This window comes from Thunnus maccoyii, chromosome 6, assembly GCF_910596095.1.
Source record: "Thunnus maccoyii chromosome 6, fThuMac1.1, whole genome shotgun sequence".
NCBI classification, from domain to species: Eukaryota; Metazoa; Chordata; class Actinopteri; order Scombriformes; family Scombridae; genus Thunnus; species Thunnus maccoyii.
This window is the reverse complement of record NC_056538.1, coordinates 18,046,653-18,061,664: the sequence shown is the minus strand read 5'-3', so window position 1 is coordinate 18,061,664 and position 15,012 is coordinate 18,046,653. Positions and strand designations below refer to the sequence as shown.

The window sequence follows — 15,012 nt, the reverse complement described above, 5'->3', positions numbered from 1 at the left end:
CACACACACACACAAAATACATTTAAACTCATTCGATAATTCTTTTTGTCCCTCTCCTCCATTCATATTAGTTAGAGCTGATTGGCAGGTTTGTATAAAAGGGTGATGAGGGGAGTTAGGTTTTACTTCTGAAGCATAGCTGATGCTGTTATTCACTAGTTAATCCCTATTCTTTCCCAGACACTGCCGTGCTCCCCGTCATTTGTTCTTGGCCAGTTGGGGTTCTGGGCTCGACATGCTCCCTGCTTCTAATTATTCCTCCCAAAACTGTCAAACGATAAAATGCTTAATGATTGAATGCGCCACTGAAGAACAGATGAAATGTATGCCTGCCTCCCCAGACCTGCACAAACAACATTTTCTAATTATTCCAAATGGTTTTTTTTTTCTTTCAGTGATTTTATGGAGCTTACTTTGGCCTCTGTCACTCTGTGCTAGTAAAGAATAGATGATAGTTGCTGTCTGCTCTCGTCCTTGTAATTTCACCTCTTTTTTTACTGTCAAAACCTGCATCCCGCATCCTGTATCCCCTCTTCTCTTCCTGTCTGTCTCTCTCTCTGTCTTTCTCTCTTGGTGTGTCTGGCCTTGATAACAATATTGTCTAGGTGATACAGAATTCAATTTCACAAGATTATTGTTCTGGTAAAAATTTCTTGTCCCATATCTGTGAATGTGAATGAATGGAGGGAACATTCCTATGAAAAAAAAAAAAAAACACCACTTCACATCAACCTCGCCCTCCATCTCCGGTGTGCACTGTGGTACAGAAGATTTATAAATCCAAAAAAAGTCTTGTCAGTCAAACTGCTTTAGAAGGCAGTCACTGTGACTGTGAAAATGATTGGGATTTAATTAATTCCCCTCCACGGCTTATGTAAAGTTCATATTTCCCTGTTTAGACACAGAGTTTGAGAATCAATCAACTGAGTAATAGAAAAGGTAATAGGCTACGTGGACGGTGACAACAGAGAGCTGCATCTAGCCAGAATATAAACTATGTTATTATTATGTCACAACAAGTGTGTTTCTCCAAATAATGTCTGCTTGCTCTTCATTTGTAATGCAAAGATGCCAACTTACTTTGCTAAGAATTACATTTATTGTGTTGGTGCTGTAGAGAGGAGTATAAATGCTTGTTGCCATGAACACAAGGTTCAAGACAGAGGAATAAATTCTTATGAGGCTTTAATTAATGCACACACAGTATACTATACACTTATACCCCAGTGTTATCTCTCTGATTTGGCCGTTTCAAAGTATTATCAAGATTAGATTGAGCTTCAATTTATCTTATCCTTTAATTAACCAGATTATGGACAAAATCCAGTTATGATGCATAAACAGTTATGATTTTCGAAAACGATTTCAGTGAAAATTTAGGAGAGTGACAGCGTATGCCATATTAATTTTGATTTCTACACATGTATGTACACAGATGAAGAGGAACCAGCCCAAGGAAAGATTTGTATATAAAAGTCAATCAATGAGAAAGTCTGCGGACATGCAGAGATGGCCACATAGCAGCAACATACAGAGTACAGTGGTGTACAAGATTGCCACAGCCAGTAATAAAATGTAAAGAACAATATTATACAGTATACAGATTCTTTAGGCACTGGTCAGGTGCATTCATAAAGAGCAGGTCGCCGTAATCCAATCAAGGTAAAAAAAAAAAAGTTGCTGAAATCAAGTGTTTCCTTGCCTGGAGGGAGAAACAGGATTTATTTCTAAAAAAGAAATTTAATTTCATTTTCAGCTTGGGAACTGTGCTATTTGAATGACAAGTTCTGATCAATAGTAATATCTAAATATTTATATGTTGAGACCATTTCAATTTCAACCCCTTGAGCAGTTGATATTCTAGGAAGATTAGATGGTGACTTTTTGCCATTTGAAAATAGCAAATGCAGGTGGAAACAAACGGTGCTGTTGTTGCCACAAATTAACTCACAGTAGAAAGGAGTCAGAGCCTTCCTGCTGACCTGCATGGATAACGTGTGTACTCTTTCCCAAACTGCACTGGTTTTGATAAAGATTATATTTGATTAACACTTTTTTGTCTACCTATCTCCCACCTCTATCTCATCTATCCTATCTCCCTGCACTGTTAACTACCCAATTAAGTCATCAATAAAGGGATCAAGCCCTCAACCTCATCCCTCACACTTATAGTAGATCTAACAGGGTTACTGATATATCCCTTAGTGGATGACTGTAGCATTCATTTTTTCACCCATTCACAGGAGCTTGTTATTCCAGTATATCTCTGGATTTTAACATTGGATTTAACATGGATTACTATACACTCACATGCACCTTAACCTGCGATGCTGATGCAGTTTTCCTTATCGTCATTGTGTGGTACCAGGAGTTGATTTTCCGTGTGATTATCCCATTATGTCGCTGTTACCATGTGTGAAAAGGGCTTGAACACAATTCCGATGGGTAAATATGCACACTTCTTTGACGGAGAGGCTGCATGAGTGAAATGCTCTATTGACACTTCCAATCAGTTCATTATGCTCCATATCAGATTGCACAGACGATTAATAATCTGACTCTCATTCATGTCTTAATTCTTTATTCATTGCCTTATGTTGAAGACAATCTGGTTTTATGAAAACATCATCCCTCTATTGAGAGCTCACGTGTGTCTCGGTTTATCGGTGCAAATAAGCAAGTATGTTGAATGTGAAAAATTGTGCAAGGGCTTGCAATTCAGATGTATTGTAAAACATTATTGCATTATGTGCAGTGGGGTCAAATCCACTTTAGCCTTCTTTTCATCACCGATTGAACTTATTGTATGATGTTCAGAAAAATCAGCATAAAAGTCTATTTTAGGCCTCCAGCTTCCTACATGTGTTGCCACTCAAAATAAATAATTGTAAAATGTTAAATTAGTGGTTATTTTAATTCATTTTTTAAAAAGGCTTATGCAGGACACTCGGGTCACCTAGCTGGTCACCTTCTTCACAAAAAAGAAAATGGCTCGTTTAAGTCTTAAGCTCCGACTTTGCCATTTTCTCACACAAAAGAGAATAAAATGGCAAATGCATTGACGTGTAAATCAGTATTCATGAAGGGCATTCATTAATCATTTAGGGCTCATTTTGAGGGTTAACACGTGAGGTCTGTTCATGTTCATTGATTGGGATTCATAAAGAGAATGCCATCGAAAGTGTTCTGATTTTTTTTAATAAGAACTGGAATTAATGGAAACCAAAGGCTGCCTACAAATAAGGAAAAGCTGGTCTGCACTGAGAAATGTTGAGCGGGATTTTGACTGTGTTTGTGATAGAGGAGATAGTGCAGTCTATGTGAGAGACTACCGACAACCTGGCATGTTAAGTATGCCTTATCAGCCTGAACATAACTCTCCAACAATATTAAAACACACTCTGAGAGGGCTTGTTTACCATAAAATTATAAGACTTGAAGTTCCCCAGTCTCTTTTTATCTTCACAGATTAGCCAGACGGCAGCTGGATGTTTGTGTAAATGAAAGTAAACTATTTAGCGTTCCACCTCTCAGACCCGGACCTTTGTATGTGTGAGGAGTTCTGGCGTATTGATTACTCTGTGTCAGCCCTATTACCGCCAACTCTCCCTCTGAGCCCCATGTCTGGATGACTCAGTGTTGACAATTGTATTACAGCCTATTATCTTCCAAATCCCTGGGCTTGAGTCTCACAGCTTACTGTAGGGCCTTCTTGTGAAAGTTGAAATTGCTTGCTGACTTCCTTTCTATGCTCTATATAACTTTCTTTGTGCTTTTGTCCCACAATCTTGTGTCTACCTGGCGACCGCTGTCCATCCTTTTCTACCTCTTTCTGCTGTCCTCTTTCCTTTTCTTACTTCATTTCTTCATTATTTTCTACTTCTTTCTTCTTCCTCATTCTATTCTTGACCATTTTTCATCTTTTCCATATGCACCTGTCCCAAACCTGACACATTACCATTTAAAAAGCTGGAAATCTGCCAACACAAATTTATTACAAGTCAGGATTCATTTGACTTTTCACACCACTTTGTGTGAAATTTATCAAAGACCTTACATGCTTGCTTTGTTAAGAGTGCTTCCATTAAGTGGGAAATTCTCACTTTTACGCTTTTAAAATACCAGCATCTCTGCAGCTTGCAAGGACCCAGATGCTCATGAGTGTGCAGATACACTACTTAACACTAATGAGCTTGTTAATTGCTAATTAACGTTCTTTTTTTTTTTTTTTAAACTGTAAGCATTTTTTTCTTCACTTTGCTAATTATTTCACAGCTATAAATCCACACCAGAAAGCCCTTGTGGCTGTTGGTCGGTGACTCCTTTTACCCTGATGTCACGCCTCTCTAACTAACCTTCAACCATTGATTAACCATTAATTCAAGTGTGAACTGTATGCTTTCATTTGTATGTTCATGTGTTTATAAATTCATGTGACTGGTGGTGCCAGTGCGTTTGTATTCTAACACATTTAGCACCTGGCAGAAGGTCATTAGCGATATTTGGATGTCCAGCTCTCTGCTATTTTAATCAGCCTGATAGGGTTTTCATTTTGATGAAATGCATATCTGTTATTGTATTATGATTATCACTCTGCCAGACAAAGAAATCGAGACAGAAAGTTCAATATGTGATCAAGCTGAGCTGATTGCTGAGCTGATTGTGTCCTATCAGGATCAGTGAGGATATGGTGAAACAAATAAAGTTGTTTTCCTCTACAATGTCTCTTTGATGTATCGCACTGGCAGGTGATTTTGGTTATTAAGTCATAATAGTTTTGTTAGATCTTTAAGAATCTGGTCACTGAAACTTCAGTTAACCTCGCAGGTTAATGCAGATGCACCTAAAAATTTTACCTCTTAGGTGAAGAAGTTCTTCTTAAGGTTCTGATTTGCAGATGATTTGGGAATTTATATTAATTTATGTATATTATCACAACATCAGTATTATTTTCTAAAATGGATGGCTTCAGATTGTTTAACTGTTTATGATGCCTGTGTATACTTGTATGCTTAACAGCTTTTATTCCAGTCATAATGCAGAACACCCTGCTGATCCAGTTAAATTGGTTGAAGAATTGGCTGCATTTTTGACTGGACTGTGAGTTGGAAAAAGAATTTCTGAGAAAACACACACACTTACATTCCCTGCAAAACAAAATGAGGCAATGACAATAAAGAGGAAACTAAAGAAAGGCTCCCTAACACAATAAACCAAGTAAATCAACTCTATTTCAAATCAGCACTAAAAGACATTCACATTGATGACCACTGAGGACAGAAAGCAGCTACAGTACACATGATTACTAAGATATCGTCCATTAATGCTTGGAAATGTTATATAGTATGACTTAAAGAAATAGAGGCAGAAAACAGAGGCTAAATGCTTATTGACAACAAAATCTTAAAGAGGCAGCAAAATCTCTCTCTCTCTCTCTCTCTACAAACAAAAGACCACAGTGAACCGCTGTCACCATCAATTCGCCAACTACAGTGCTGAGCCAGCAAGGCTCAAATCACCTTAGCTAGTCAGCAAAGATTAAATGTGGTCGAGTTTGTTTTAATCAGGGAGCACAAAATCCTGTGAGCTGCTTTCTCTTTGCACCTCTTTCAGGCCATATTCTTACTTCCTCAAAAATAAAAACAGAGGATTTTTTTTAAAGTTTTTGCGCATAATATGAAATAAATCTCAACATGACCTTTAGTTGGATTCACTGGTATGTCATGAAGCCATACAGATGTTCCCTGTATATATTGTAGTGTATTCCTTTCCTGCTATATCTCTTCTATCACAGAGAGGACGTCTAGTCTCAGAGCTGAAGGGTTCCCTGGTCTTGATGAGAAACACTCAGGTGATCGATCTGAAACACTCACGTCTTCACTGAGATGAGCAGAGTTTAGATGGAGCCTCATCTCCACTATCTGCTGCTTCTCCTTTCAGCCACCCACTCCTCCACCCCACTGCCGACTCCACAGCCTCAGAGGTCCAGGAAACGTCTTCTGTTTCCCAACAACATAATCTGCTCTTTGGATGCAAAGCTTTTTAATTAAAAGGAGTATCCATAAGTAATTTGAAGACATTTTTTGGACTTTAAAGGCTTTTCTTGTTCAGAATTTAATTTGCTTTTCGTGCTTTCAGCTGTAATGCTCCTCCATAAAATTCAGCTGGGATTTGAATGAATAGCTCACTGGAAAAGACTGTTTCAGATTCCAAACATATGCTAGTGTCTGCAATATTCATGGTGTTTTTGGCCTCTACCAGCCTAAGAATTATTCTGGGCATAAGGTCTGTGCCTCACAAATATATATTTTCTATCTTATTCTGTGAATAATAGAATAAAATTGGTCATTTGTTTTCAACGCTGCAGGAATGCTGCCAGATTGCTTTGATGTATGCGGCTATTAAATGCTTTGAAACAAAGCTAATGTATCAACCCCAGCATGCTGCCCCTAGATACATAGTATGTTAATTTCATGGTCATCTTGCAGTAAATGAAACTAGTGACAGGCTAGTCACCTATACAAGAGGGATGGCTTCAGTCCAATTCATGCACATACAGTACAGTGAGGTAACCAGACATCTTCAATATGGCTGAACCAAGAGAGAAATTTGTAGGAGCTGCAATTACAGTTCTCATGTCCGGCTGCAATAGACCACAGCATTGTGTTGAATTTCACAAATAAATGCAGTAAATCATTTATCCAGTTTTGTTATAACATCTCAGGTTCATAACAAGTTTGTAGGCGTGACATTTGGTAATGCTTCCTCTCTCCTCCTCCTCCTCCTCTCCTCCCATCCCCCGCTCACTGAGAACATTGTAATTAAGAGGCTGCAGGAGGCTTTAGAGCTCAGCCTGCATTTATGTGTCAATTGATACAAGCATGAAATGACTTATTGCCAAAAAACACTGCATGAACATTCTAGCTATTAGAGAATAATCAGTGTGCCACTAGAAATGGATTTCATTACACAGTGGAAACCGGACTGAAGCCTAAAGGTTTTCACTTGCCCTACCTACCCCTCCCCCGTTATAAGAGGAGGGAAGTCATTAATTAGTACTTTATCTTTAGGAAAATCAATATGCAATTTACAGAAATGTTACTCAATCACAGGCTACTGGAATCCATCTGCTCTTTTGCAGTGCTGCCATGCTAGATAACGAGTGGTGATGATTTTTCCTTCTTTTTCAAATTGTCAATGATGATTAGGCTCTGTCTTTATGTAGGGCACATTTTACAAAACAGAAAATAATGTTTTCACCATCTGGGGATACAGCAAGTGAAGTAAATGCCATATGGCTGTGTCTCTTTAAAGCTGCACTAATAAACATTGTTATAGTAAGGATGGATCAAATGACAGCATCTGATGTGAAAGGCGTTGCTCATAGTGATGAACCCACAGAGAATTATCACCCAGTGTCCTTCAACTCTAGTAAGCATTTTAGCCTTTTTCAGCTCATGGTTTTGGTTTTAGCAGCAGCAGGCAGCTGTTTTCAGCAAAAAAAAAGCTCAGATAAACCCACTGTACTCTTCCTACCCAACACCAAACACCAGACAGTCAAAGTAAGAGAGTAGCTGGTGAACACAGTGGAGCATTTAGCAGCTAAAAAACCAGATAGTTTCTTTAAGAGTTGGTGGAAACCACAACAAAGCTAGCAGTAGGGTGAAAATTGGACTTATGCTCAATTTATGGTCAATCAGAACTGGTTTTCATGCTGTGTTGAAATCAAATGTGTTTCTAGTTGTTCTACACAGCCACACTTTTGTGGGGAGGGGGGTTCTGAAGCTATTTGAATATCCAAAAGGCACATCTGAAGGAGTATACCGCCCCCTTAAGATTCATCAAATCGCCAGAAACACGACTGCAAATGCTAGTATTCCTCTATTCTGTAAAATAGGCAACTGTTTGCTAACATGTTCAGCATAACAACTTTATAAGGTGATAATAACTCAATGTAATGCTTACAACTTGTTTTCACTACCCTCGTGTTCCCAAAAAAGTAGTTATTGCTGTACAGTTAGTTGTTTTTCTGCTTTTTATACTTATTAGCAGAAAACAGTACATTTACTTTTGTGACATTCCCCAATACTCCTTTAATTTATGTAAAAATTATACCCATGAGTCATTGTACTTGCAACTTGCGTTAATTGCTCTGACTCACTTGGCATTACTGCAGTGTTCCTTTACATCGCTGCTGACTAGTAGCTCACAACTTCAGCAGACTACATTATTTTTAATGTCACTGTAATAACGTTCTTCAAACAAGCAAATTGCTCAGATGACTCAAAGTCTATGAAATACTGAGACTATTCATCCACAATATGAAACAAGTGACATTATGAAACTTTAACATTTCCTGTATAGTACACATACATATTACAAACTCCCTATACAATCTAACTCACATTTGAAAGTCTGCTATGTCGACAGAGCATTTCTGAACAGCCGGTTGAGATACCTGAGGTTCGGTTACGCGACACTGAACCGTACATGCAGCAGAGATACAGCTGGATTCAATGGATGTCCTTTGAGTTTAGTGATTCACCGTAATCTCAGTTTTTTCATCCTTTTTATGGAGATGGGATTAATAGACAAAGAGAAGAGCTGAAAGAAGCATTTTGATATAAAGAGGTATTTCCTGTTTGTCAGCTTTATGAAGGCTTATACCACTGTGAAGAAATATGTCTGTGTATATGTGCATGTGTGTGGACTGGTAGGGGGTGGAGGGGTTGGGTTCATGACAGGATATCCCACTATCAGCTGTATCAGTCCTCCTGGGATCTCATTATTCACTGCTGAAGCTGACTACATCATAACAAACACTGAGTGGTCACACATTCGGGCATTCTTGTTTGTGAGTGTACATGTATTGTCCATTATGTGAAAAGTGAAAAGTAAGAGAAATCACAGAATGCTAAAGGATATAAAAATCCATATGAAATGATTAAAGAGACATTGAGAGAATAAAAAGGGAGACCGAAATAAAGAATAGATAAGACAGAGATTTCCAGATTGTGTGGTTCAGAGGGAAAGGGGCAAGAATTGAGGAGTTGAAGCAACAGTTTTTGGTTGATTGGCTCGGGTCCCGGCTGCTGATTGATCTCCAGGTGACAGCCGGTGTCAGGGGCCTTTGGCCAGGCTGTCATTCCCTCCTGCTCCCTCTCATCTTCGCTCTGTTGCTGTCTCTTTCTCCCCCACTGCTTTTTAGTCCTTCAGTTGTGCCAACTAATCTCTCTCTCCCCTAATATCTCCCTTCTTTTCTCTCCATTGGTTCAACTTCTAGCTCTCTCACTCTTTCTTTCCCTCTGTCCTTCTCTTCATCATTATGTTCCTCTGACAGTTGGTTTCTCCACTGCTCTCTTCTACCCTACCCTCCAAATCTGCCTTTTTGCTCCCCCACTGCTGGGAACCAACTGTCCTCTACGAAGCACTGCCCATTTCGCACCACCTATTTAGTATGCAAGAGAGCGTAATTGCTCATGTGGAGGGATTTAGTCTGTGTTTGTGTCTGACCGTGCATGTGTGCATGTGTATCTGAATTTGAATGTGTGTGTGTCAGTGTCTGTGCCCTGAAAGCCTATGAATGCAGCACATTAGTTTTCTTCAGACATAGCCTAAGGATATTTTGGTGACCTTGGTCTTCAGTGTGTATGTGCATGTGTTGCTCAATTATAGTGATTTCATTTTCGTGTGTGTGGGCATGCACATGCACTCTCCGGTAGTTTGTGCGTATGCACATGCATATATATACAGGCACCCTTGAGGGGCATGCGTAATGATAGGCTCGTTTGCACAGCTCTGCCTCTAATGATCTATTAAAGCACACTTAGCCAGTAATTATATGGCCAGTCCCAAAAGGCTTATGAGGCCCCACAAGGGATATAGCCAAAGATACATGAAAGCTATAGAAAAACCAATTTGTTTTATGTAACGCACAGGATTGATATTATTATGACCTTAACCTTTGGTTTATGACTGTGATGGAAAAAAGAATAGAGAATATTGTCAAATTACTTTTGTTTTTTGGCCTGATCACATAGGTGGTTCAAATGAAGAGTTTCTCAACCTCTGTTAGCTCTACTTACAGTACAGTATATTTAGTTTCAGGGCTGGAATTAAATCCACTGTTATGCACACTTTTTAAATTGTCTATATTCAAAAATAAAATGAAAATCAAGAGAGCCAGACTATCAATTTTACAGAATTATGTTTTTCACAGTCAGCACAATAGTTACAAAGAACAGAAGGCCTCTTCTCTAACAAGACCATTATCCTAGTCATTAACTGAATTGTCTCCTGAAGTTCAAGAGCAGCTAGAAGCCCTTTAGATTTCAGTGTGTCATACTCTAATCAGGCTATAAATATTCTATTTAAATGTGTTTTTTTTTCTGCTTCAAATCATGATACGCTCTGTATTAAAACTGTCCTTTTTGCACTTGTCTTTCAGTCGCAAAACTTGCTTTCTCACACATCTTATCTTTGTCAACTGTGTTTCTCTACTTGTTCTGTACTTTTATACAGTCCCTTGGGATTTGAGATGTATTTTTTATGAAACTGAGTGCAAGTGCACACCAAGCTGCAGGCTCAAACACAGTCCTGGTGCTGCACAATCTAATCTGGAGACAGGATTGGAGCAGGATGAATAGGCCAGTTTCATATAAGAGAGTCTTTGTCTGTGAGATGCAGAGTCCTTGAGCACAAATATAGATTTTTGTGTCATTCATAAGTGTACACCACTTGCAGAGAGACCACACATATACCTGCTGAAGAGATATCATTCACATATCCCACACATACCTTTCCACTCCCTTTACAACTCCCTAACCCTCCCTCCCTCACTCACTTTACCTTGACAGTAAAGTCCTTCTAGCTTATATGTAGCCCAGTTCAGCCCTTCACTACACTCACCTGGATTATATTTGCTAGCAGAGTTTACCTGGGTTTCTTGTTTTTATGCAGCAGAGGTGCCCTGCCACATGCTAGCACAGCTAAACATTTGGGGTTTCCAGCTTTCTGGGAGGTTGGCAACGGGGATAATAGGCCTCCCACTCAAAGTCAATATCCACTGCTGCTTTGCTCTGCTCCGCGTCTGTATCAGCGCCATAACCCACTGGTGTCTTCACATGGGAGTGACTCATTCTCTGTCCCTCTTGGTCTGAGAGCTTTTTCCATCTACCTGCTTATCAGTTATTTAATTTGCTTACCTATTCACACTTTTTGTGTGAACGTCCATTATCTGATTTGTCTGATCCCCTCTCATTCTTTTTCCTCTTACAGATGAAAAAGGACAATTTTTCTGTTTTTCATTTTTCTGTTGTGGCATAGAGACTTGGTAAGCTTTGATATCTCCAAGAGCCAGTCAAGATTTCCCGCTGACTGACTAAAATATGTTTTGTTTGTTAGTTTCGATAAAAATATAACCTCATACTGTACTTTTGGCTGGTACCAGACATTAGGTGGGATTTTATATGTAAGGAGGATTAAAGGAAGTGTAGGTGAGCAGCTTTAGTTGAAAGACAATAATTTTCTTACATATTTAAATACCCTGACCTTCTCTTCTATTTGCCTTTCCTTCCTATTGACCATTGTAACTCACACCATATGTATGGTTCTCTCCTCTGCTCTCCCTACTGGCTTTACAACATCCCAGTGTCACCCACTGCCTCTCTCTTCCTACGCCACACCTTTTTATTTTCTAACTCCCCTCTACCACTCACCATCATCCCCTTCAACCCCTCTTATCTTCCGAGTCCCTGGCCTTGGTAACAGACAGACAGATAGACTGGGCTTGGTCTGGCTGTCATAAGCTAGATGGCACAACGGCTGCCAGTCGAAGGCTGCCACCTGAGGGGGACTGGGTTCTGACACCTCTATTAACCTTCAGGAAACGTCCATCTCCCGTCACACCTCCGCCTCCTCTTTTTCCTGCTCATCCTCGTCTCTATCTCTGCCTGTCCCCTGTCTGCTATTCCCCAGGTGGAGAAAAACGAGCTTGTCCCTAGAGCAAAAGAGCCACATAACAAATACCTGTATTTTCCTCTTCTCCCAACCTGGAGCATTTCAATATGCCATGAATTTCTATCTCACTTTCTCAATTATCTATCGGTCTCTGTGTCCTCGTTTTTTCCCCGTTCCCTGTCTCCAGGCTCTTTCAGCCCCTTACTGTCTGTCTCTCTCTAATTCTCTCTAATTCTAGCCCATGAACAGTGCAATCCAGTATTTAATCAATGATCTGTATGTCAGGAAATGCATATGTCCAGTGCAAATGCATGGTTGGTACAGCGATTCATAGCTAAATGGTGGGGATGAACAAAATGCTGCAGCTTTCTCATGTCAATCAGCTGGAATAATGAAAGTCAATGAAAACTAACTGAAAGATAATTATTCACTTGACAATAATTCAATATATCATTTGGTGTTATTTAATGTAGATTATGGCAGATTATGGCAGAATATGACAGCTTTACCTAATAATCTCTTTCTGCCTGTCTCTTTTTCATTTTGCCCTACAGGAATTCTCTTTACTCCGACTGGACGACGTGGCCGACCAACGAGTCAACATAGTTGGTTTTTCTGTTTTCAACAAAACTCATCCATTCTTCCAGGATTTTGTGCTAAGCCTCAACCGCTCCTGGCAAGAGAACTGTGACCATGCACCCTTTGCTGGCACCCCGGTTAGTTCACACATCTTACACACGATCACACACAGCGAAGACCAAGGTCACTCATGTAAGAGTAATGGATGAACCCATATATTTATTATCCTTACCAAGTGCAAACTCCTCTCGGGTTATTACTCCTCCAGAATAGTGCTGCATGTCAAGCTCTCCAACTAAAGTCACTAAGAAACAAAAACGCCTATGAAATATACAGGGATATTTATCCAGCTAACTGCCGTAATTGCAGGTGTTGCTTTAGGCAGTTGCTGTTTCCCAGACAACTCATTAACAGCGTTTGGCACCCTCCTTATTATATTTATAATGGAATTTTCCTTGTTAAATTTGCTTCAGAGGAAAATGCAGAGCAAAAGAGTAGCTTACCTTCACAGCACCTCCCTAAATCATCCACTGTTCTCATCTAAACAGTGTCTGTAGCTCAACATTTAACGTAGTGTACTCTGCATATGTGAATGAGTGACTTCAAAACAACCTCAAATCACCAAGTTACTGTTTACATATGAATTACTGAAGACTGTTGCTTTTTCATTTGTTTTATTCCGGTGCCTGCTCAACAGTTTTGTACATTTCAGCCAACCATACTCGACATAAATAATGGGCCTCATGCAAGAACATTTTGTATTCTTATCTTCACTTTCTCTTACTCATTTCAAGAGACATGCTCGTCTGAATATTATGCTTGAAATTCAGCAAGTAAGATGTCATAAATGACCTGCATAAACATTATGAGTGTCACCTCTTCGTAATGACCACTTGTTTATGGGAACTAAATTTATGAGTATTATCTGACAACCACACTCTCACCCATTTGTCCAGAAATGTCACTCATAAAAACAGCAAGAGTAAGAAGATGAACTTCACCAGCTCTTAAATTGAATTCCTGCTCTCAGTGACCAGTAAAGAAAAGTTCACTGTATAATTTCACACCCATCTTATTTAAATATTGTTTTCTATAATTTATTTGTTTTGAAACTAACCACTCTGCTGAAGCTTATAGTATAATTTCACATGTCTGTATATCTTATACTGAAAAAAGTATCTATATTAATGACAGTAATGGAAATGAATATGACCATCAGTAAAATCTCTACATGGTTATGCACACAATTATGAACACAAATGTTTAGTCTAACTGAAATATTTTAGCTCAAAAAATAATGAAAATAAAAATTGTATAACTTTTGAGAACTCCTTTTCCTTAAAACATGAATAATTAGAGATAACTGCTAACAAATACAGTAATAACCATCAAGAATAACACATATAGGTGCAAAAAGCAGCCACTGTTCGCTTCTTTTTCTTAAGGGCTTCATCAGGAACCAGATATTCAGTAAAGTTAATTAATGAATGAATCCCTCTCTCTGTTTGAAGTTAAGAGACAGCAAAAAAGGAAACAAACACGCTCATACATACACCCATGAGCCCCTTCTGTTTCACACAAGCTGGGTGGTGAAACAGGTTAAGAATAGTTTGAACGCATGAAAAAATGTTGTATTGTGCTCACAGCAGGTCACTCGGATACTTCAGAGCTCATGGCAATCAGGACTTGTGACTAATTAGCTAATAACTAGAGACAATAAAGGCTGATGACGGCAGTGCAAGAAAGTGATTAACTCATTTAGACATGCACATAGATAATATGCTGTCTTTTCATTAACAGTAATTAGGTCTGGAGGAAATGTAACTGTAGGGCTCATATATACAACAAACGCATACAACTGACCTCTTTGCATGTGTAGAGCTCAGGCATTTAATGCATTTTAAGATAAAGACTTGAACCATGCAGACTAAAATAAGTGAATGTGAGAAAATTCAATTCATATAATTCTTATCTTTATTTGAGACTAAAATATTAGACAGTACACAGTATATGACTGTATTTATGTTAGAAAAGATCAAATAAAACCACATGCTGAAAGGTTTTAGTTATATATTATATTTTGTAAAAGAGGCCCGAAATAGTGAGAGCATCTCATGCTGGCACACAAATGGAGTACATCTGTGATAGAGGGGCTCGAGTGGAAATGGTTACGGGTCAAAAATAATGTAGAAAAACTGTCACTGATGTCTGTGAAGTGGAGCTCAGGACAACAAAACATTTACAGATTGAGTTTTTGAGAACAAACACAGGCCTCTTTAGTCTAGAGTTGACATTTGCTAATTAACACTGGCTTATTAAAAATGCAAACCTTACACATCCCCAGTAGTAATTTATTATTATTTTACGGTCCTTTTCAGTGTAATTTTGCATATCGCTGAGAGTGGGTCTCATACAAGAACCACTCATTTGAACAACTTAGTGGCTCTTACAAGAACATTTCTTTCCTATCCAGAA

The 15,012-nt window shown here is 38.9% G+C and overlaps 1 protein-coding gene across 2 annotated transcripts in view; it reads left to right on the top strand.

Annotated features, from left to right (window-relative positions):
• The window catches only part of grik4 (glutamate receptor, ionotropic, kainate 4), a 303,754-nt gene that overhangs the window by 229,807 nt on the left and 58,935 nt on the right, over positions 1-15,012 (top strand). For both annotated transcript variants that reach the window (XM_042413663.1, XM_042413662.1), the window contains one exon: positions 12,513-12,674. In XM_042413663.1, the coding sequence (XP_042269597.1) occupies positions 12,513-12,674 (162 nt within the window). The remainder of the gene's footprint in view (positions 1-12,512; positions 12,675-15,012) is intronic.